At 38.6% G+C, this 24,297-nt stretch overlaps 1 protein-coding gene across 2 annotated transcripts in view; it reads right to left on the bottom strand.

The window, feature by feature from the left end:
* klf12b (Kruppel-like factor 12b) overlaps positions 1-23,543 on the bottom strand; it is a 57,927-nt gene extending 34,384 nt beyond the window's left edge. Inside the window, exons 1-2 of one of the 2 annotated variants that reach the window (XM_038302374.1) lie at positions 23,514-23,543; positions 1,785-1,867 (exon numbers count right to left, since the gene is read on the bottom strand). In XM_038302374.1, the coding sequence (XP_038158302.1) occupies positions 1,785-1,850 (66 nt within the window). In that variant the 5' untranslated portion in view covers positions 1,851-1,867; positions 23,514-23,543. Of the gene's footprint in view, positions 1-1,784; positions 1,868-17,041; positions 17,076-23,513 lie in introns of those variants that run through there. The other variant, XM_038302373.1, reaches the window with a different exon arrangement.
* Positions 23,544-24,297: the final 754 nt, after the last annotated feature.

The raw sequence follows: 24,297 nt of genomic DNA, 5'->3' as shown, positions 1-24,297 counted from the left end.
AAAGGGGATTCTATTAAAGTCATTGCATTATAATCAGCAAAGACCACTGTAAAGAGAACATGCAAACGAATATTTACTTTCCTGGCATCTCCATTCAACAGAAATTAAGAGTTTTGAGCAAATCATCATTTGCAAAGGAAATGGATAAAGGTGGTATTGAAAATAAAAAGAAATGTTTTTTGGACAGAGTGAGTTCCTTATTGAAAGGGAAGAAAATGTAAAATAGCAATAACTTTGTTCATTTGAGCTTTTACATCTACACTCATATGTGATACAGCTTCTTTATCCAAAAATGCTTTTCTTTTTCCTTCCTTATTTACATTCATTGGAAGATCAGTGGCGGTGTTACGCATTTATCTTTGATTTCCTGTGTTAGTAGGCCTAATTTTCATCATCTGTGTTAGATATTAACCAACACATACCTGGTGACAATCATAGGTTTCAAAAAGTCTGATTTGGTCTTGGCCGTTGTCCTACAACCTGTTAGCATTAGCCTCCAGATTGAACTAATCTGGATTAACCAAAGATGCTATATATCCTTTTAACATAACCTCATTTAAAACATATTAACTGTTCAATGCATAAATGTAAACTGGTTAGGTAGGAAGAAACAAACAGCTCCAAACAGCATTTGCAGTTCATATAAAAAAAAACAGACAGGGGCTCCATGGAGATGCTGAAAAAATGTTGTGGATGCAAAAAAAAAAGACAGAAATAAAATTTTTTCCAAAAAACACAAAGTAATGGTGTAGTGTGGTAATATAAAACAATTTTAAAAAACAAATTGGGGTATCTGAAGCTAGTCAGAAGTTCTGTAACTGAATCAGAAAATGACCAAAATGCATAATTCACAAGAGCAGTTAGGATGTCCGACCTTATTCACACAGACACACAGAAACACTGTGGAATAACCTGAAGTGAGCAACTCGTTTTAGAATTGGAAGCATGCCTGCATGGATGAATTGGCTCAAATTCTTTCAAGCTGATACCCAGGACTGATCAACAGTTACAGGAAACATTTAGGTGGAGTAAATAATGAAGTCATACCACATAGCAAATGGATAACTTTGTTTCTCAGGCTATCAGTTATGCATATTGACTTGTTTTAAGATCCATGTATATCTCATGTGTAACTATATGAGGTTTGACATTTCTGGATTGTAGAGAAATAGTGATAAGTTTGCAAACTGTTATTGTCAAACCTGGGGCTGGTTGTGGGAAAAAATCTCTGAGCGACATTTTTTTATTGAGTGATAACAGTGACAAACATCACTTTAGATGTAAGATATGTCCAAGACTACATGTAGTGTTTGCGCAAATTTGCGTGCAAGAAACAGATATTATTCATATGTTTGTCAGAGCTCCTGGCAAAAGAGGGTGAAGGCTAAACTGAGCAGAATAAAAAAGCAGCAACAAACAAAGCCAGATTAGATTTGGAGTTTCCCATGCAAACTCTCCTCCCCAGAGTAGTGACTACATCTGTGCACTAACCCTCCACCTCCACCCCCCTGCTTGCACGGACTCTGTTGGCCCGAGTCACCTCCCAATAAGACCCCACTGCATTCCTGCTCCAGCTGTGGCTCTCCTCCTCTTTTCGTGGTTCCTCTCTCTTTTCTCTGCCTACCACCATGCTCCCCAACCACAGCTCGTAGCCCCCACACTCACTAGCTTAGGCCTGGGAGTGATTATCAACCCATTGCCAGGAGGCGGAAGAGAAGAAAAGGAAAGCAGAGGGGAAAAAAAGAAAAAAAGAGGAATTGTCTGGAAAATAACTGCTCTCTTACCCCTTGTTCCGATTCCAGGGGCTCGGCTTTGACTCGGACTGCCGGCATTCCGTCAAGCATTAACATCCTGTTTCTTAGGCTGCCTGTGAAGGAACACAGAGGAGGTGTAAGACGGGTGTTTTGGCATGAGTAAGCAGGTCCCACACTTTGTTATTCACACACAGAAATTTACAATGTATTGGCTACATCCATTGGGGAATGGGCACATTTTAAATAGAAATGATGTCTGGTTGAAAATCATTACACCAAAAATGTGGAAAGCCAGCACGCATAGCAAGTCTCCTTCTTAATCATTCTTAATATCCTTGTTTGCTGCTGTGAGGCTTATGCAATAACACTGATTACAATCCTCTCAAACCATTAGTGGAATACAAACTCATGCAGTGCCCTCATCCAAGAATAGGAGAGGAGTTTTATTGACCACTAACTCTGTGAATATAAACAGTAAGAGTTTCGCCTTGAACCTTTCCCTAGTACAGTGTGTGTCTATTATACACACACCAACACAAACAACATCTGCACATCAGTTCATCCCTTCTACCTTGTGGTGTTATTTAAAGTGGGCAGCAGGGCCCGCCTCCTCAGTTCCACGCTGCGGCTTTAAGAGGGATACTCAGATGGAGCCAATGACAACAATGCATGTTCCGTACCCCCCCCAGCTGGAGCCGACCTGAGGTAACCCTCCCTCTTATTATTTTAGCAGCGGAACACAGAGGAATGCAAGCAAGACAAATAGACTCCAAACATCTCTATTACTTTCCAGCCTTGGCACCACCAGCCAGAGTTTGTGTCTTGGTCTCAGTAGTTAGCAGCAATGAGGTTACTGCAATCATGAATGTGAAACAGGTGATGAAGAAGAAGAGGAAGACACATTGATATTGTACAGGACACAATAAAATGTATTGGTTGGGATGGCATACATATAAAATCTGTTTGCAAGGCATTGCAAAAGAATCCATCCTACTTGAAGATTTTTCACACCATAAATTTCCATGAATTTTGTGGGGACTTTGTAAAATAAAGCTTTTCAAATAATTGTAGAACTGTGGATGGAAATTGATAAAAGCTTTAAAATATTGTTTCAAACCAAATCATGTCCAAAAAGTGTGGCAATCACTGACAAATTAAAGCACAAGAAACCCGCCAAAATAAGGCTACAAAAACAAAGCACATAAAAAAAAACATTATGGATAGAAAGTGAAGTTTAACCGTTTATGTAATATGAAATTTTAGCCTTTTTTTAAAGAAATTCACTAAGTTGAGACTAACTAACATCTTGGTCTAAAACTACATTTATTTGCTCTGAAATTCTATTATGTTGTATAAAAGGTTTGGTTTGCCTTTGGAAATTCTGTAAAACACCCAGGTCCTTTAGCCACAGAGTATTCAAATAAAGATTTTTGGATCTTTCATGATCAATAAAATTTCAAATCAGATTTACCTGATATAAGTGTTACTATTTTCAGCAGATTGAGCTTCTCTAACAGCTGGGGAGGGTATAATTTAGCTCCATTTACCTGCATGAAGCTTTTACCATCATGTACCACTATGTGGATGGTGTGTTTGAGGTCATGTGTGATGCAGATTTATTGAATCACATAGTGCTTTTGTAGATACCACAAAGTGAAATTTTGGACTTATCTGATCAGATTGACGTCCTATCGTCTAATTAAACAAAAAATATTTTTGTGGCTTTAAAGACAAATTGTTTTCTTAACACCAGATTCTCCTATTTTAATTTGTGCTGCTTTGTGTCTTGTGATGTAAAAGTCTTCAAAAGAAAATGATTCATAGTGCACTTCACTGTTTTAATCTATGCAGCAGATGTTGGAACGCCTAGCATGAATAAAGGAAAAGCCACATAATTCACAGTCTTTTTTCTAATATTTCAAACCAAGTTATGACTTTAAGAATATTGAGAAAAGTCCAAGTTGGATCAAAACATTATCATTAAAACTCTGTCTACTAGTAGTGTGCAGGCTTCTCTCCGTTCTTAAAATGCAAGCCTTTATAGCTCTGCTTTCCCACAATAGGTACCATCTATTATTAAACTAGTATTAAGATTAATAAACTTTTGGTACCTTATTATTTCTCAGGTCATTTTTTTGAAGAAAAAAAAAGGCATCAATAATAACCGTTGCAGAAAAATAATCATGAACCTTTTCTTTTCAGAATTTCAAGCTGGAGGCTAATCCTGGCCGTTTGTGCTTGAGGGGAGGTGGGGAGAGAGAGAGAGCGGATTTACTCCCCCCACCCCCACCAACCCCCACCAGAGCTGGCCTCTCAGGTCTAACTCCCTCAGGTACCCTGGCTGTGCTGCTATTGTGTTGTTGTCCAGGATGTCCTTCGGCTTCAGGTCTTGGTAGGCCCAGATAGCGTTGCCATAGTAACAGTTGGCGGGTGGAGCAGCAGCCTTGGTCCAGCCTTAAGCCATGTGTTGAGGAGAAAATAAAAAGGGGAGTGTGTTCACAGAAGCAGAAAGTCGGATTTGTTTTTCTCCGATTTCATGCAAAACCGTTTTCTCCTCATCCAAAACAACAAGAATATTTTTTTTTTCTAAAAGGAAAACTTCATTTTACAATCTGGAAAAGTTTTTATGTTTTATATTAAAACCGATGCTCATTTCTTGAGAGCAACATGCATTCCATTAGTGCTCCAAAGTCTAGTTAACCCAGTGGTGTTCAAGCCCTGTCCTAATGAACTGGCCTGCAGAGGGCCATTCATAGGAAATCAATGGCAGTTGCATAGCTCTGCTTGTGACTGCAATGACCAAAGAGTGCACCGCAGTAAAGAGAAACCCAACACTGCGTAACGAGCTAACAAAAGACCCATAAAAATCTTGAAATCAACAACTTTTGCCCATGTAAAAGAATAATTTCTGCCTACAAAGGGTAGGATAATACAGGTTTAAATATAGAAAAAAATCTGAATTGATAGTTTCTACAGGATAACAAACCAGTGCATGTCCAGTGTTATATAGCACAACTTTTTGGTGCTGGTGGCATGCCCAGGCAACCAGCAATGAGTTGTCCATCAGCGACGTGAGATGCTGTTTGTGGGAGATAGAGAAGTGGGGGAGGGAAGTGGAAGGAAACGGGGTAGATTAAGATCACCTTTCCATTTGCTCCACTCCTAAATGAAATAGCCATCCCAGGTGTGTGTGGGGGAGTCAGTGAACAGAGAAGTGCAGTGAAGTGTTGAGGAATCTCATTTCTCCCTCCAGCAAGCCCTGCTCTGCCTTCCGATACAGTTTGGACATTTAAAGCTAAAGTTAAAAGTAGCAGATATAGTAAGATGCCTGTCAACTCTGAAAAACTGTGCGTTTGGGTGATAATGGCTTTTTTTTAAATCCCTGGTATTGGTAGTCACTGATGAAAGTCGTGTACTCATACAAATAGCTGCATAACTGAAACACAGGGTGTATACAAAACGACATTTCGTTCAGTACAGCTCTCATCATGGTGATCAAATGTAAACATGATATAGAGATATGATATGATGAGATATGATTTACCGGTTTTCCAACATTCAGTGCTTTTTTTTTTTTTTTTTTTCAACATTCAGCATCATCAGGTTAGAACCAATCAGACAACTACAGACGTTGACGCAAAATCAACTCTCGCTCTTTTTTCTTTGTAATTTTGTAGTCGGTGAAACAGCTCAAAGCCGTTGAAGACAGGGCAGCTGGAGGTACTTTTGAACAGGGGGTGCTATGAAATTTTTATTTTTTATTTTTTTTGACAAAAGACCTATACAATACAATAAAAATAAATAAGTAAATAGATTGAGATTCACTACTTTATTGTCATATACACTTCAGTGTACGCAACCAGGGTCTGTAACACACAGACATCATCTGTTCTCAGGTGAATATATGCGCTGTTGATTAAACTTTACAATAACACTATAACAACATAGATTTGATCAGCTGACATGAACCTTATTCACTGATATGACTCTATTAGCTCCAAAATCCTTTTACACAAACCACAAAATAACATTATATTGATACTATTTATTTATTGAACAGTTATCTACATCCATTACACATGAGATCAAAATAACACTTTCTAAAATATTATGGTTAAGTGAAACTGCTCGATAGATATGAAAGTGCCCGTCAGCACCATACTCTAACTATGAGCTACAGGCAGGATGCCCTGGTTACAGGTGTCCAAATGTTCAGGTGCGCTCTGAAGTTGTGGAGATAAAGTCTCTGATGAGCAGACAAGTACAAAATTAGTTTCTCTGTCATATTTCCTCCTCGTTTCTGTCATTAGAATATGTACATTTACTAGTCTGCTGCCATGATCGGGATACCTCCTTACTCTGCGATTGATAGTTTGATTGGCATTGCTGTGACAATGTAACTTCTGTGAACTTGTGTTGATTGGGGCTAAAAATAATTAAATAAAAGTCCAAATACAGCTAATGAAAAAGTTAAAATAATTTCTCAAAATTTTCATAAGAAAATGTATAAATTGTGTACCTCGCCTCTCGCCCATTGACTGCTGGAGATAGGCACCAGCACCCCTCGTGACCCCACTTGGGACAAGCGTGTAAAGAAGATGGATGGATGGATGGATTTATAAATTGTGGAAAGTATTTTTAATACATCTTTTACAATCTCCCGATCACCACTAGGGGGTGCTCCAGCAACCCCTAGTGGTGATCGGGACCCACTTCCCGCGGCCATGGTTGAAGATACTCTCCAGTGAACAATTTCTGATGGCTTTGCCTAAAACATCTGAGAATATAAGGTGTGCTCCCTGGTACGTTTTTATTTTCCATTGCAACATCGCTCAGTTGCTGTTGTCATGCTCGCAGAAAAGCTGTCCTGCATTATGGCTAATTCTGGTGCTGAGCATCATAAAGTCCAACCTCCTGTGGTTGGACTTGCAGGAGTCCAACTGCAGGAGAATATATATATACACGCAAAAAATATATAACCGCAAAACCAGAAGTCCTCCTGCGGTTGGACTTCTGGTAAAGAAAAATGAATAAAGCTATGCACAAATTAGGTGACCTGGATGGCAGCCTTCTTATTCCAAATATTATGAAATCTAGTGTTATTTTACTGTGTATATGTGGGTTTGGTGGGACTAGGATTCAGCATCAACAAGTGGCTTTTTTAACTGAGTTAGATAAGCCTAAGAGGCAATAACTCTTGACTGACACATTGCTTTGACATCCAGATACTCGTGTTTGGTCATTGAATGAGTCAGCCCCTTAAACTGCAAATATTTTAAAACCACTGCACTGTTTTATGTACACCACCTAAAGCTAAACATATCTCCAATGTACCTTTAAGAATAATATTGATTCAAGTCAGAACCTTCTAAGAAGGTTCCGATATAATGAAGAGCAAATATTAGCCACAATCCATGATCAGCCATTTGTTCGTCCATCATCTTGAATCGTTCAGTGTACATGTAATCTTCAGTCTAAATTCATTAACACGATCTAATTCAGATAATACCATATAGGGTGAAGAAGGATTCATAATATGTTCTCTTCTATTAAAAGCATTGAGTGTATTTAGACTGCCTACACCAGGAAGAACATTATAATGGTCAGACAGATTTAGGGGAAACCCCATACATATCTTATGCTTTCTTCTCTGTGAAATTCTGTGCATTTTCATTCACACCTCCAGAGTTCTGCCAACCTTACTTTTCAGTCTAAAAGTTGAATGGTACATTGAATGGTTTTTGGTTGTGTTTTTATTGTAGGTCTGTGATCCAAAAGGGGCAACTGAAACTTCATCCCTCTTTCTTATCCTTTAGACAGACAGTGGGCAAAGTGATGTATTATTACCACCTGATATGCTGGATTTTGTATACCTGGTACTAATGATTCAGCTTAACCTAGGATTAGATAAATAGGACATGTGCTATCATGGTCCCAGTCAGGTTCATTTGTGGACAGAAAGAATTGGGAACTTTGAAGCTATTGAAAACTCTAATGACAAATTCAAGAGCAATAAACAGAAAGCAATTTTATAATTAGAAAGTATCCATTCTGGCTAGTAAATAATTTGTTTACGTTACTCATAATCAGCTTATCTACTTCCGCACTATTAAAAGTACCTAAGCAGATGAAATAAGGGCGTATGAGTTTATGCAGTGGATAGCGAACATCATTTTTAATTAATAGGAACATGGAGAAAGTTTCTGGATGCCCTCTTGTTATATAAGGGAACTGAAACACACTTTTGTCAAAATAAAAGTGTGTCTGCTTTCCCTCTTATCTCCTGCTCTCATGTGAATATCTTACATGTAACAGCACAAAGCGAGCAGAAACCTGGCGCAACAGAAGGGCCATACCAATACTTTGTTCCCGTGCAGAGTGCCCACAGCAACCGCTTGCATCTGTGTCACAGAGGCCCGACCTGCTGCTACAAGCTGGGGTGGAAGAGGGGATGGAGAAAGGGTGGGCTGCATTGAATTCAGATTGGTAAGGATTAGGGGAGGTGGTAGGAAAACAAGCAAGCAAGGTTGTGTTGAAGAGTGGCTGGCAAGAGCAGCCACTCTTCCCCCCCCCAAACACCACCATCCAACACCGGGCAGATAGAAAGGGGTAAAACAATTTCATCAAAATACACAGTAGGAAAAACGATTATGCAAAGCTGTGAGTGCAAACACACAGAAAGTAGAGAGGTGGTGGATAATATCGGATGAGCATTTCCTGTGTTTTGCTTGAACTGTCTGTCGCTGGCCTCTTTGCAGAGGCTCACTTCCCTCTTCTGAGCCTCTGGTCACCCCGATGTGACCGATTAGCCTGATAACTGGCCTACAACCACTAGCATAACAGTGCACTACTCTACTTCTCTTTTCAGTCGCTCAGTACAGGAAGTTTAAAAAAAAAACTGTTAAAGCTTTTTACATTCACAACTATGCACCTGTTAGTGTGTTAATGTGTGAACCATAATAAATAATAAAGGACACCATTCAAAACCTTTTTAAATAATTCTAAGAAATGTACTCAAACTATGTATTCTAAATGTTCTCTATAAGCAAAAGCAAGAAAAACATCAGTTTTCTTATTTAATTTATTACCAAGCCCTCTAGTTGGCCTATTTCTGCCATTCAAGTTCCTTGCAGTATTGAAAATGAATGAAAACCCTCACAAAGATAGATACTGGTACTCGGTTTGGTGAAAAGGTCAGAAGACTTTTATTTCAAACATTCTCTTGGTAAACTGCAAAGCCGGAAGATTTTGTGCATCAAATAGATAAAATATTTATTCTGCTAGAAATTGTTATGGTCTGAAAGTTTCCAATGTGGTCTGTTTTTCTTGGCTTGTTTGCTAAGTTTAAAATGTCACAACGTGATTCTTGTATCTTATTATGTATGGCTAGAGTACATCTAGAACTAAAAATAGAGTCAATTTTCCCCCATCACCACAGGATGTAATAATTGTTGCTCAGCTTAACCTCCCATTTATTTTGATCCCAAAGAATGATACACCTTAATTAATATTTAATACTATAATTTAGTGTTGTGATGCTTTTGTTCTCATAAGATGTACAGTCCCTCGCAACAATATTTAAACATTCTTTTGTTATACAAAATCTTTGTTATACAACAGAAAAATATTTGTAAAGGTGTATTTGATGGGAAATGTATATCATGGAGAACACAAAGTTGTTAGTGGACGGAAGATAATGAGGTAGGTTTCAAACATTTTTCGAAATAAAAATCTGAAAACTGTAGAGTGAATTTTTATTCATCTCCCTTTACTTTAAATTCTTAAATAAAATCCAGATTGGATTACTAAATTTAGAAATCATCTAATATCTAAAGTATATTTTTCCACAGCATAAATCCAGTTGTTCTGTTAAGGCATTAAACAAACAGTATCCCAAAGACCAAGGAACAAAGAAAAAAAGTCCAAACAGGAGAAATTGAGATCAAAATCCTGACTTAAATGGCTTGTACTTATATAGCACTTTGTCAAGTCTAATGACACCAATGTCTAGATTCAGTCATTCAAACATTCACATGCTGATGATGGCAAGTTCCACTGTAGTTACAGTAACCTTGGGACCCAGTCACAGAAGGTTAACTACCAGACAACCGTTGCTACTTGGCCCACTGATCACCAACAGCAGGCAAGACACAACGACGGAGACGCACTGAGCAAAGCTTCAAACCAGCAGCTTACAGAAGGAATCCACACCTCCTGAGCAACCATCACCATACATGCTTGAAAAGAATACAATACATCATCCTGAGTATATCAAACACATAGTGATACACAGCGGTGGTCTCATCATCGTTCTGGGAATACTTTCTTCAGCAGGGGCAATTAAGTATACTGTAGAAATAAAGGCACATTCTGGCAGAAAAATATATAGAGGCATTCAAAAGCTAGAAATTGGGTGAAGGGTTCACTGTTTAGGAGAAGGAGAAACTTAAACATGTGGCCAAAATGTAAAAAAGTTCTTTGTTTTTTCCTTAAACCCTTTGAAAGCAGGAAACAGGGTTGGAAGGTCCTTTTTGACGGCATGCATTCAGCCTCAATTATTTAAGGGCACATACTTCCTGTGACACAACTAATAGCTTTTCTTGACTTCCAGATCATGCCCAATCATTGTTTATTATTCACATTCGCATCTTAGCCATTTGTCTTCCTCTTGCATGAAATACGCCTCCAGCTGTCATTAAACATCAGCAGGCCTCGTAATGCCACATGTAAACCTTCCTCCAGGGGTACAGAAGGCATTTGTTTTCACACGCTGAGTACAGTTGTACTCCCCATAATGAGATATGTGACCTTTATGTGAAACTGGTGGAGTTCCCCTTTTATGGCTTTCGAGCCCTCAGCCAGAGAATACCAGGTAAACACTGTTGATTATGCTAGATACTCTCATCTCTGAGACAATATGTGTGTTTTCCCTTATGCTTCTAGATTTACTGATATTGACAGAATCTTCATTTTTATATCATTCCTGGCACTCTGTGAATGGCCTCCATTTCATAAGCTGTATTTTTCTTGGCAAGAGCGGCGAGATAAAGTCTTTCGGATGCTTCTGGGATATTTCTGAACCGGACTCAAGAGAGCAGAATCCTTCAGCCTCGCTCCTTTTAAAAGCGAGGACTTCTCTATCAGATGACAAGCCCAATGGCATCAAATAGCAGCTTATATGCAGTGCACTGTTAAAAAAACAGCAAGAGGAGAAAACTTCCCTTTAGGGTTAAAACCTCCTTAAAAATGCACTCAGCTGATGCTTTTACCTTAAAAAACTCTAGACGTTTCCTCAGAGAGCAGCTGTAGTCCAGAGAGGACGAAGACAACTTTCCCTACGAACGCAGCTATTAATAGATTATAAAAACCCTTGTCATGTGTTGGGTAAATAATTCCAGCAAGATCCATAAACCTTTTTAGAATACAAAAAATATTATGGAACATTTTAAAGCAAGTTTTTAGCTAAGCAGGCAACAATCTTCTTTGCAATACAGATAACAATTTTGCTTACTCATTTCCACTCAGGTGGGAAAACTGATAAATTAACCTGAAGTTCAAATTCTTGTCATTACTTTGTATTATTTCCCTTTTTTTAGTCTATTTTCTTTTTTAATCCAATAGAAACAAAATGATTTCAAGCACCAGTTATACCATGTTACCATTTTTCCCTAACTGGATGATTTCTATTGTATTCAGAAATCTACAAATGAGCAAGTATTGTAGTTGGTACTATCCTTATAGAACAATATACAGTAATATGAGATTTTAATTCTGGAATATTTCTTGACTTAAAGATTAAAATCTGATTTTGACCTACCAATCAAACAAAACTATATTGCACATTACAGTATTGCATGATTAGAGAAAAGTATGCAACAAAAAACATTTTTTTCAGCAAGTCATCAGGCAAACGATGCACCCTCTGAGACCAGAAGCCTGTTGGGACTAGAACATCATTGACTAAATGCATATCAGATATTGTCATATGCACAAAAAACTGTGTGTAAAAGTAGAGACATAAAATGTACTGAGACAGCTCTAAAGATGAGCTCAGGATACAAATGGTTGAAGCTAGTATGGTGAAAAAGATTGGCATTGATTTTATTGATCCTTGCGTCAGAATTCACACCAGGTTCTACTTTGAGAAAGTTCAGTCTCAACAAACCTTTCAATGTGTCACAGACATATTCAAATATTGGCTTTTTTCTGTGAAGTACTATAACATGCTTTTCTCAATAAGTCATAATCATGACAAAATCAATCTTCCAGGCTTTCAGCGTGACATTTATAGACGAGGAACAGTTGTTCTAAACTAATCGGCATTCTCTCCTGGCAGCAAAGAGGTTTTAGCTCAGAAGGTATGGCGAAAGCCAACAACAGCAGGATTTCCAATGCTGGAATCATTTTTATCAGAACTAAAGAGCTTTCTTTATCAAATCATCCTCTTACAGTATATTGACCCGCTTTGACTTGAACACTGGCTCACTGCAAACACTGCTGCAGTTTCAGAGACAGTGGGAATGACTGTCAATTTTCTCCTTTCTATGAATTCTCTTGATTTTTTTATTTTTTTTTTATTTACCAAACAGATGTGTAACCAATCGTGTGGCGCATCACATGTCTTCAACAAAGAACAATAAGCTCTTATTTCAGTCTAATAGAGCATCTTGTTCAACACAGGACTGGTGTTATTTTGGGAGAAGGTTTTAGTTAAGTATATGATGAGGAAATTTGCTCATAAAACTTTGACGTAAGCCTATGTAATGGCATTATGAGGGTAACTTTCAATTAAAAAAAGATTTTCCCATCATTTGAAGTAATATTTGTTTGTTTGGTGTTTTTCTTTTTTTTTAACCTGAGAGGGAAGAAGCTTTATAAAGCTGATTTTTTTTATGTAAATACACAGATAACTTTCAAAACACACATACACACATCACACATAATCCTCCCCATGCACATACACACCCACAGAAGAAATGAAGAAATGCTTGCACAACAGAAAGGCCCACGGAAGTTCCCATATTCTGGTGGATTGCCCTTGGGTCCGTGCTATTTCTGCAGGGGGCAGGGGGATCCTGTATCAGTAATCCTGTCAGGATGAGGTCGCCGGATGCAGCCCAAGTCCATTGCCTTTATCCTCTTAACACATATGCATAGAGAAACACCCAGAGAAAATAATCAAAAGTATGTGTCGCTAAGTAGTATGTGAATCATAATTTAGACAGCTTTTTAGATGACAAAAAAAACCAAATACTTTTTTAAATCTGTTTTTGTTTGTTTTCCTTTTTTATTCGAAAAATGTGTTTTTCTTTTCTCCGTCTTTTTGACATTGTGTAAGGTCCCCACCTCCACCATTACCACCTTCTGCCTCTTTTGAAATTGTGGGAAATGAAGAAGCTGTTGATTCTGAGAGGAAACACTCAAAGCGTAAAGAAGAGTCGGTCACTGTCTGGTTTGTCTGTCTACGTCTGTGTGTCAAATGCACTTCTGACAAAGCTGACTTCCTGAGTTGCTGCTTTGTTCAACAATCTGGTAAACACACACACGCACATGCTTATAAACCTTGTGACCTCTCCCTGCACCCATAGTGATCCATTTTATCTTAGATTCAGAGACAGACTCATACATCCACTCCAACATCCCCCATGTAGTACAGCTCTGCCCATGAAAGAAGGATATGGATGCCCATTTAACACAGCCACCCACACACACCTACAGTGCACACACAAGCCATGCACAACTGCACATGCACGTACACTCCTCCACAACGCTCCATAGAGAAGTAAACAGAAGTCTGACATTCTCTTGCATCATGTGCCTCAAACGCAGGAGAGAAGAAGCTAAACAAGCTGTGACTGTGACAGCCCTAAAGTTAGGTGGCTTTACTCGAACCAGCCTCTGCTTCTGAGTCAAAGCAATTTGCGACACCCTTCCAGACGGTCTACAGTCAATTGGCAACAATTTTGATGTAAGCAGAAGAAGGAATTAGTTAAATGTTTAGCATGGTTACAGTTGGAGAAACCACAATTGGACGCAGCTAAACACCTCATAGAGAGATAATTTAGTGAAAGGTCTTCTGGCTTTAACATAGTCTGGTGACCTCCAAGAAACCAGCACACACACTGCATGTGCTCTCCACTCAGTGCAGAAGAGTTAGTGGCTGGGTGTCTAAAAAAGTCTCTGACACAAAAACCTCACATGAGGTGCCAATGTTCTTTGTGCTATACAGCATGTTCTGAAGTCTAGATCTTTTTGAATGTAGAATTTTTGTTCTATTAATGTTGATAGCAAAGAAAAGGTTTAGAATGGTGGAAATTTGGAAAAAAAATTAATAAATAAAAAATGCAATCTGGAAGTGAAAAAGTTTTAAGAGTAACTTTGCTTTTTTCTCAGATAAATTTTTCCCATGTTTTATTTTTCTAGAAATCTTTTTTTTCTCACAAAATGCTTACATATTTTATATTTTCAACTGTATCTCTTTCAGATTGAGTTTGAAAAAATGTAATTCATAACAATGAACTAGGAATGAGAAATCTGAACAAATTGAATCTGAGAAAAAAAGTTTATTCTAAAAGTTTTTTTTAAATAAGTTTTTTAGTTTCATTTTTGGATTGTATTTTTTTATTTCCATTTACAAAAAGTGTTCTTTGCTTGCAACAACAATGGAACAGAATTCAGTCCATAGATCCAAATCTTGCAGTAATAAAACATCAATCATAATTCTTCAAGTGAACTCCATATTATAGAGGTTATTTTGTTTTCAGCAGATAGTATCTAAGTGTAGGTTCAGGTTGCTGTTTTAAACCCTAGAATTCAAAAATGGGGTTCCTCAATCTTGACATCCTGTATCTACATTTAAGAATCTTCACTTGCAGAGTTAAATGTAGGTAGTCCTTTAGTTGCCTGTGTGATACAGTTAACCGTTGAAGACATATTGGCTTAAAACATTCTAAATTAGTGAATAAATCCCCACATATTCAAAAATGGTTTACATTCTAATCAGTGGCAAATGTTATAAGTGTAGACAGATAGCTTTTCTAATTGTCTGCTTACTGTAGTTTCACATGTGGTTTAAAAAAATAAAAAAAATAAATACCTTCTTGTTTTATATCTAGATTAGTTGCTGTGTGTGTGACAGACAGGCATTGATTAGCACAATACTGTAGGACAAGCAAAACAGCATGGTCGTTCCCTAAAGAAAGTAAATACGCTGAAATAAAAAAAAGGCTGGCAACACTTACGAATACCTTTCAAAACCATAAAAAAGTAACTTTCTGGACTTCATTAGGACTCCCTGTAATAGTCTAGAAGTCTTGCTCTCTGTGGCTCTCTTGCAGTCTTAATGATGAGCAGACATGCCTGAACATGTCATGAGACATGTTTTCTTTTTAAATACTTTCCTACACCTTTTTTGTTTACACCGAATTAAACTAAAATGTTGTGAACTTTGTTTCCTTTCATCAGTTATACCTTTCATGTTGAAGATGGCTGTTAACAATACCAGACAGAGCTTAGGTATGGTGTGTTGACTGATGAGAAAAAGATCCGATTGTCTAGATCTTGACTGGGTAGAAAGCGCTTCAACACAAAGTGTGGTAACTGTGAAAGTACAGCAACTAGCTAATTATTAGTCACTACAGTGCTGAAGTCGAAATCAGTGCTTAACTAAATGGGCATGTCACTGGTTTTTTGTGAGTCTGGATCACATTTAGTCATAACTGATTCAAAATACAAAAATCTGAGAGATCAAACGTGAACCGAACCATCTAAAGACTCATACTCCTTAAAACGTTAATCGAAACTTGTGAACCCTATATTAAATTTCTAAACACCAAGAAAGCTAGTCTAAATTTGGTCAGAAATATTGCAGAAATAATGTCTTGTCTGTTGGAGTGGATGTATAGTTAAACCGCGATGTCAGCAGTAGTGTATTATAATAAATTGAATGTACGGTATATGAGAGGTACTTGTTTAAACCATTGTAAAGACAGATACTCTACTACCCCTTAAACTTTGTAATGGTATTTTGAGGCTGTTGAGCTAAGTCGTGCACAAGAGAGAGAGAGAAAAAGGTTAGTTGCAGTGGATCAATAAAAAATGCAGTCAGTTCGAGTCTTTTATTTACTCTCAGTTCACAGGTCTGCAAACGATGTGACTGCAGTGCAGTGCTTAATAGTCTCAAACCGATGTAGCAGAATTATTGGTAGAATTCCATACAATGTATGAATACTGATGAACAAAAATAAAAAAAAAAGCATCCAAATTGGAGCAGAAACAAACATTGACAGAGTGAGTTCATAAATGCTTTTAACTGTAGGAGAAAATGCAGATGCAGCTGCTTCTTTTGTACCCTCCCTGCTGCCCACCTTAACCATCAGGGCATTTCTCCTGCCCTACTATGGGGGATTCTTAGAGCAGGTTTTGGTTTTTCACCCCTCCGGCTACAACCCTGTATATATGCTCTCAAGTGCTCTAACATTTATGTCTAAGTGCAATCCCCCTTCCCCCTGCATATGTCCTGTGCTTATATAGAACTCACAATACCTGGTAATGTGCATGCATCACAGACCATGTGCATCCAACAGCACTCTCAAAGATCGACCTAGATGTTCTACAGTATCTTTATAATGCAAGCATGAGCAGGCACCAATACCCTGACTCATTTACAGTATATTTGATGAACAGCTCACAGAGCGATATCAGCTGAAACGCTTTTATTTCCCCCTCCCCTTCTTTATGTTTTTTTTTCTATTCCACAGTATGTCTCATAAAATGCACAGTGGTTATTGTGAGAGAGCTAGAGTTCAACAGCCTCACAGTCTCCTCTAGATGCAGCATCACATCCTATCTAACCTTACTTTGTGCTGACACAACCACATTCATTCCAACACCCTGCACATGGAAATGGACATTAATGAACCAACCAAAACATTCCAACACACTGACACTTATTACATCAAGCGTGTGCAGTTATTTTCGCTCAGCAAGTTTTTCCCTTCAGTTTGACCCATGCCAGAGCTCCAAAGCCACTCCATGAAAGCCAGCAGCTACGTTTACCTCCATTACTCATCTCACGCCTTCGCTTCGACTATTTTATCTTTTTACTCCGGTATGTTTATACCAGGTTGAAAAGAGTTAAGTGATAAGCAACATTGCTCATAGGCTGTAACTATGTTTGCATTTGGTTAAGTCAAAGAGCTAGTGGAAATCTTTATTTCACAATTTCATCACCTAAGAATTGACCAGCAGTAACCTGAAACTAAAGGCAAACTGTGCTACATCCTTACACAGGTCTGCAAAAGCCATCTGCAGCGATGCTGAAGAGAGGAAGCTCCCCAAAGGTTTTGTTAGTGGAAGCTGATCCAAAAAACCCTCTGAAAGCGCTGAGGTTCAGTGATCCTTCACTACTTTCTTCTTTGGCTTTCTGCTATTTCTTCTTCCGTTTGTCATCCTACCATATTTGGTAAGGTAAAACTCCACACAGGGTGGAGAGAGGAAACAACACTGCAGATAGAAAGCCCTTCCGCTGGCATACCTTTCCACCCTAGCCATGAAAACATGTCAAGCAACTTTAAATCAGAGTCTGGGGGCATGCTCTCTGCAAAGTGAGTCACTTCCTGTTAGATCTAAGTGTGCAACCCCAGAGAGGATGACGTTAATGAAACAACAACAAGAAACGTCATGAATGTAGAAATGTTTTTAGATAGATAGATAGATAGATAGATAGATAGATAGATAGATAGATAGATAGATAGATAGATAGATAGATAGATAGATAGATAGATAGATAGATAGATAGATAGATAGATAGATAGATAGATAGATAGATAGATAGATAGATAGATAGATAGATAGATAGATAGATAGATAGATAGATAGATAGATAGATAGATAGATAGATAGATACTCAGTCCCATGTTCCTTTGTGTTTTTTTCTTTTACAAATTTTACTACTGTTTAACACTATTTGTTGTTGCGCAACACTTTCTGCACTTTGTCTCTCTCGCAGTCCCTAAAAAACACACGCTCCAGAACTCTTTGGACAGCCTTAACTCAATTTGGTAAACAAACGTGGACTGGAGAGCTGGGTCAAAGGTTGCATCCACAAGAGGAAAACACAGAGAGAGAGAGAACACTTTGTCTTTTTGTCTGACATGATGAAATAACAGCACAGAGACTTGAATTTGTAGAGTACAATCGTTAAAACTTACAGTGCTCTGTCGAAATTTCAAATACCGTAGTCACAGTTAAATAAATTATTATTCCATGTGTAACAGGGTACATATCGGTGCATTTTCATTCAGAAAATCAAAGACCAACTTCATCTCCATGGACACCAGATGCTGGAAGTGCCCTTCCTCTTTTATACTACTCTCCTTTCTTCTTCAGTGTCTTTCTATAGTTACAAAAGGAATCCAGCAGTATAGTGTAGTACACTGCAGTCTATCTGTGTTCAATGCAGATACGCTCCATAACCCCCCTCTCGGATCGATGAGCAGTCATTCAATATGTCAGTAGTTAACCCAGCTGATTAGGGAGTATTTCGGGAAATTCAATCCCCATGAAAATTAATCGGTCCCTATATGTTGTTAGTACAAACACACTATAACATTTTGCTTAAAAGAGTCACTCAGGTCTGCATGTGTGTTGTGATTTGTGACCAACAGAGAATGTCTTCAGAGAAGGAATCTCACCTAGTAATTAAAGCTCCAAGGCAGAGCAATGTTGATAGACTGATAAAGTCTTTCTGTTCATGATTGGCTTTTATAGTTGACTTCCACAAACACAAACCTGCACAGATCTCTATCACATGTCCTTGGACAGTGCTGTGGTAAAGCTAGTTGTGGCTAGCTAGATGAAGCTGTTGGGAAAAAAATAAAAATAAAAGATGTGTGCTGCATCATCCTGTTGAATGAATTAGGTGTATTTTTAAACATGTCCATCAAGTGAGGCATATTAAAAAAGTCGGTTTATTAGATACTCTTAAGGCTGGAAACTCTGCCATACACACACAAATATCTGTCAATTGCTTGCAGGGTTGCTTAAAATTTATTATAAATATCTAGACGCAAGCTCGCCATAAAAGTTTTTATGATGCTATATTTGAGATATTGTTTCCTTAATATAAAATATTTACAAGGCTCTTGTGAGCACTTACACAATTCATTAACTAGCACCTATTTCAAGCACCATGATGTACGGCAATCGTTCAGATTAATTGAGTGTATTAATGTTATTGCTAAGTTTGGACCAGCGGCTGCTCAGATGGAGAAACAGCTGAAGGGATGCTCAAACCTGCTATCAAACAATCTAGACTAAAAATAACAATCTTTATATATACAACCTTGTATATTACATGTTAACACCAGTTTTAATCTGTGACTAAAACATATCTTCCTTATATAATTTCTCAGGACAACCAAGATTTGGTTTTGATTTGATCCTTCTTTAGTGTCTTCATTTAAACTGTTTTCTAATTTACTCCAGTTATTTTATCTCTGATCAATGCACAGATCATATCTATAAAAACCCCAGGCAATAAAAAAAAATGTCAGTTATCATGAAAGCACTAAGTCTTTTGAAACAGTCATCTGCATAATGTTTTGCTGAATCTGTAGAATTCTTCCTGAATGGAGTTTTATATTGTAGATCTAAGTATTAAAAGGTTTATTTAAAGCTACCTTTATGAAAAGACAGTCAAAAGTCATTGTGTAAGATCAACGGATTGATAAAAAAAAATGCCCTAGTCACATTTTTAAAATGACATGATTAAAAAAGAAACAATTATAGAAGTAAGAGAAAAGTTTCAAGAACAAGTTATTTTACGGTTTCTGTTTAGTGACTTGCAGTTTCTAAAATTGCATTTTCCTGGCTTTTATAACCGCAAACTCATTATCAAATCGACTAAGGGAACGAACACAGAAAGTCATCTGAAAGAGCTTCAGCCTGTTTGTGTCGTCTGCACCTGTCACACAAATGTTAGCTGAAACCAATGCTTGCATAAACACCGACTGATAGCTGAAGTAAAGTCCCAGTTTTCTGTGAAAAAGCCATTATAAGCTGTCCCCTTCTCAGCCTCAAAAACATGCCTGGCTTTGTCAACTCAGAATGTGAGAATCCTTTGAATACAGGGGAAAACTTTATTAGAAGCTTTGTTTTATTGAATCAAAATTAAATTAGCCAAATTCACTTGATTAGCTCTGATTGTATAGTTTACACTCAGAGTAAAACAATACATCAAGCATATAAGATTAGATGACCCTCAATATAAGGAGATTATTTGACCTTACAAAGAAAGCAAAGGGTTAAAAATCAACAAAAGGTGTTTCAAAGATTCTGTAGCCAATCTAGACCATGTTCTATGTTTACAAATACTATATTTCCATTTACATAAATGGAATATAGAGATAGAGAATATAGACTAAGTATGATTCCACATTCCCAGACCAAGTTTAAGCATTAGTGCTGCCCAATCAACTTTGCAGTGGATTGCACCCTCATGGTTGCCCTAGAGGAGGTAAGCCCTCATCACTCCTTTGTGCTTGGCCTGGCCAGGTTCAGCAAGGATGAAATGATGAACAGGTGTTCAGCAACAAACACCACCCAGAGGCTCCAGTGTAAAGTCCCAGCCCTGCCATACCGGTGTGACATCAGGTGCCTTGATTTTTGTTGGTCTCAGACTGGTCGGCCTCCAGTCCTACCCTAAACCTATGGTCATGGCATGAAAAGCTACTGAAATGGGCTTTCTCTTTTCAGAGTAGCTGGGCCCTCCCTTAAGTAGGGTGAGGAGTTTTTCTATCAGGTATCGGCTCTGTGTAGAGCCCCTTCCCTCCACATTGAGAGAAGTGGTTAAGGTGGTTTGCACATCTTTTTTTGATGCTCCATGGATGCCTCCTTTAGGGGATGTTCCAGGCATGTCCCACCTGGAGGAGACCCAAGGAACAACCCAGGACAAGCTATAGGGAATATGTCTTTCAGCTGGCCTGGGAGCACATTGGGCTCCCCTGTGTAGAGCTGGAGGAGGTGTCTGAGGAGATGAAAAGGGTTTGATTTGATTTGTTTTTTTAGCTAGTTGCTGCAGAAGATCACTGTCTGAAGTTTCCCTGATCAGTGACCACTGAAGCACCTGCAACGTGTCCAAAGGGGCAATCTAAAAACAGTGATAAGAACTTTGCAGATGTTTGTGGTTGAAAAGCCTGACAAGATTTTTGATCAGAAGGTAGCAATAAATGGTAACTATATACTTTGGTAACTATATCCTGTCTCACTTTAAAATAAGAATCCCACATATAGATGCAATGTGTAAATGTTAACACCCCTCCTTTTTATATAGAGACTTTTAATATTATCTTACACTTGATTTAACCAACAAAGTCACATACTGGCACCAACTAAATGGGTCTATGTCACTTTGAAGAGAAATATTTTACAGCTGCAATGAGATATTTCTTCGCGCTACTGTTACACCTGAAAACCTCAAACAGTTTTACATGTTAAATTAATTCACATCTGAGTTTAATAAAAAAAAGATTAGGAACATCCACTGATGCATGAACGGCAAAATTACTTCATGTTTGGTATAACATGCCAAACAAAATAATCTTGTGTATATGTTGAGGAATTCTGTCTGCCTAACTGGAAAATTTGCACAGAGAAAATTAGTTGAGATCAAAAGCGAGTGCCATTATAGATAGGCATCTCTGACCTCAAAGAAAAACCTAAGTCTTTGTTAGTTATCGAAATGTTAGCTTCATAACCATTAAGATTTTTAATATAAACTCCTGTTTTTTTTAAGTCTTTTTAAGTAGACTATATTGGAAACACTGAAAATATGCTGGCTTAAGCAGCTGTATTGAGCTTACCTAGCACACATCCACCACCTGCTGCTGCACATTGCCAATCAGCTTGCTGGCAGAGGGCAACCGTAGGTTTCTCAAGTAATGAAAAAAGGGTTGTGTGGAAAAACATAGACATTCATTGCATGAAAACAGAAATGCCACTTATCACTTTTGCTCATTTTATAGATTTTCATTAACAACAAATGATTTGATTTTGTAATAAAAATACCACAACGCTATAAAAGCAAGATATTATAATGTAAACCATGCTTAGCACTGAACATCAAGTGCCCGATAAAAACATTTTATTTTAACAGTTGTTTGACAACAAAAATCGGTTAAAATTGCGATAACAAACATGCTAGATTACCTGTTATTATCTGTCTGTTTATTACTACAGGACAATAAATAGACAGAACCAACTTCCTGCTGCGGTGACAGGCAGTCCTTAAAAACATTTGAGCAATGTATCAATGCACAAACTACACTGCTATTTTTTTCCCTGTTCATGTTAAAGCAACACTTGTGATAAAATCAGCTTGTGTATTTATGCTAAAGAAGGCGGTCCTTTGTGAATAAGTTCAAGTGAGACTTTAAATGGGCACTAATCTCCTTCCCTGAACATCCAAGAGCTACAGGGGGTCTGATCCACTCCTGCACACACACACTCCCCTGCTGGGGAGATCAAGAGATAGATATATTACTTCCTACATGTACAGGGAAAATGTACTCAAACCCTTGGATCAACCAGGAACATTTATAGGTATAGGATCTAACACAAGGAAGATTTTCGCCTGACTGAAAACACACACAGATATGCAGAGTACATTGACCAATTGACTTTCTACGAATGCAAGAACAGTCAACCACAACCTGACAGCTGACACCCTGATAAAGACAAGTCAGGACCTCTCTGCATCGCGTGGGTAAAGTCACAGAGGTCAGAGCTTAGTTTCCACATCAAACCCCAGAGCAGGGGACAGTCTAAGCCCCCTCCAACCTTCCTCTCTCCTACCCTCCCACTCTCTTTTGCCCACCCACCCCTTTGCACAAATGCACACACAACCCACACTCTTCTCCTCCTCCTCTTCTCCCTCCTCCCTCTCTGGATGTACAAATGCCTTTGCTGTCAGCTCTGTCCTGGACCCCTGTAATTGAAAATAACAGCTAAGGGCCAGCCCCCGGCCACCCTCCCCACCCTGGTGGCTCTTTGCTGTGGTGACAGCCACCCATCAATACCAATGACTATTACCCTGGAAGTGAGAGCGCCACCGATGACATCCAAGACACCACCCCTGTAACACTCCCCCAAACACACACCAGCGTCCTTCCTCAGCTACCCGAGCCTCCTAATGTTTAACCCGTTGCTACCATTGGGGTTGGTTGGAGTTGAGACAAACAAGCCGGTCTCTCTCACACCCAGGGAAATTGCGCGCTCAGGCGTAAACAACTCTTAAGCTATGCAAAGAGCAGCAGTAAACTTTTTGCAGTGCCTTGTCCTCCCATCAAGACACTGATCCAGCGTTACTGAACAACATCTCAACACTGTTAAGCCCATCTGACTCAAGAGGAGCAGAACTATCTCCAGTGTTAAAGTCCAGCTGATGCTCTTGTTCACTCTGAGTGTGATCACTTTTTGTTTTCTGTGCTCATGACAACCCATGAACACGCACTGGCAACAGAGGTTTCATGCCCACTGACCATCACTCAGGGGGTCTCTTGTTTCTCTCGACCCCAACATTGAGGGACACCAAACACAATGCCATAGGTGATGTGAGATGTCATCCGCTTTGACAGAGCAATGACAGCTGAATGAGGTGCGCTGAGCAACACAAGCACAAAGCACAATGTGACGAATGAAACAGACATTCAGGGGGGAGACAAGCAATAGAGAAGAAGACGAGAGAAAAAACGCACAGACCTTGTCAAAAGCTGCAGAGCCGTGGAGACTGTTTTCCTTTCCACAGTCCTCTCTGTCTCGTCTCCTCTCCCTTTCCTCTTCTCTCCTCTCACTCTACGTGAATGTGCGTGTGTGTATGTGTGAGTGTGTGAGCGGCTCCCTCCCCTACCCTTCTGCCTCTCAGCTGCTCAGCTCGGGCAGTTCTCAGGAAATGAATGGGAGCGCACAGAGAACTGTTGTACTTGCAAATGACTTACCCCGAGTCACATGATCCGCTAAATGTAGGGTGGGCCGGTGGGTGGAGGCTTCATAAACGAAAAGGGAAGACAATATACTCTAAGCTTTAACAGCGTGCATCGAATTACATGGGGCCCCTCCGGGGAGGTTTCCGACGCGCCCGGACTCCCTCAGTGCGCCCCGGGCTGCACCGCTGCACCTCCACGGTTAAAGGGCCAACAAATTCACTCCAGTTATATCATACTGCTGTTCACAGATACATTTAAATGTGTTTTTTTTATTATTATAAACATATATAGAAAATAACTTTAACATACCTGACGCATAAAAAGTCTTCTTTTAGGAATTTGTTGCAACATGAAACAAATAAGAAATAAAAACAGTTAAACATATCAAATATCGTTACATTTTCAGCACGAGGTGAACTGATAATAACGAGGGCAGCTAAAAAAAACGAATAATTAGCTCAAAAATGGAAATAATAAAAAAAAATAGGTATTCGTAATTCAGACAATTTGTCTCCTCAATTTAAAGGTTTTAATTATTCATTATTAAAAAAATCAATATT

Source organism: Cyprinodon tularosa, unplaced genomic scaffold (assembly GCF_016077235.1).
Source record: "Cyprinodon tularosa strain WSP-4 unplaced genomic scaffold, ASM1607723v1 ctg49, whole genome shotgun sequence".
NCBI lineage: Eukaryota > Metazoa > Chordata > Actinopteri > Cyprinodontiformes > Cyprinodontidae > Cyprinodon > Cyprinodon tularosa.
The sequence above is the reverse complement of the archived record's forward strand: the minus strand, read 5'-3'. Positions and strand labels throughout refer to the sequence as shown.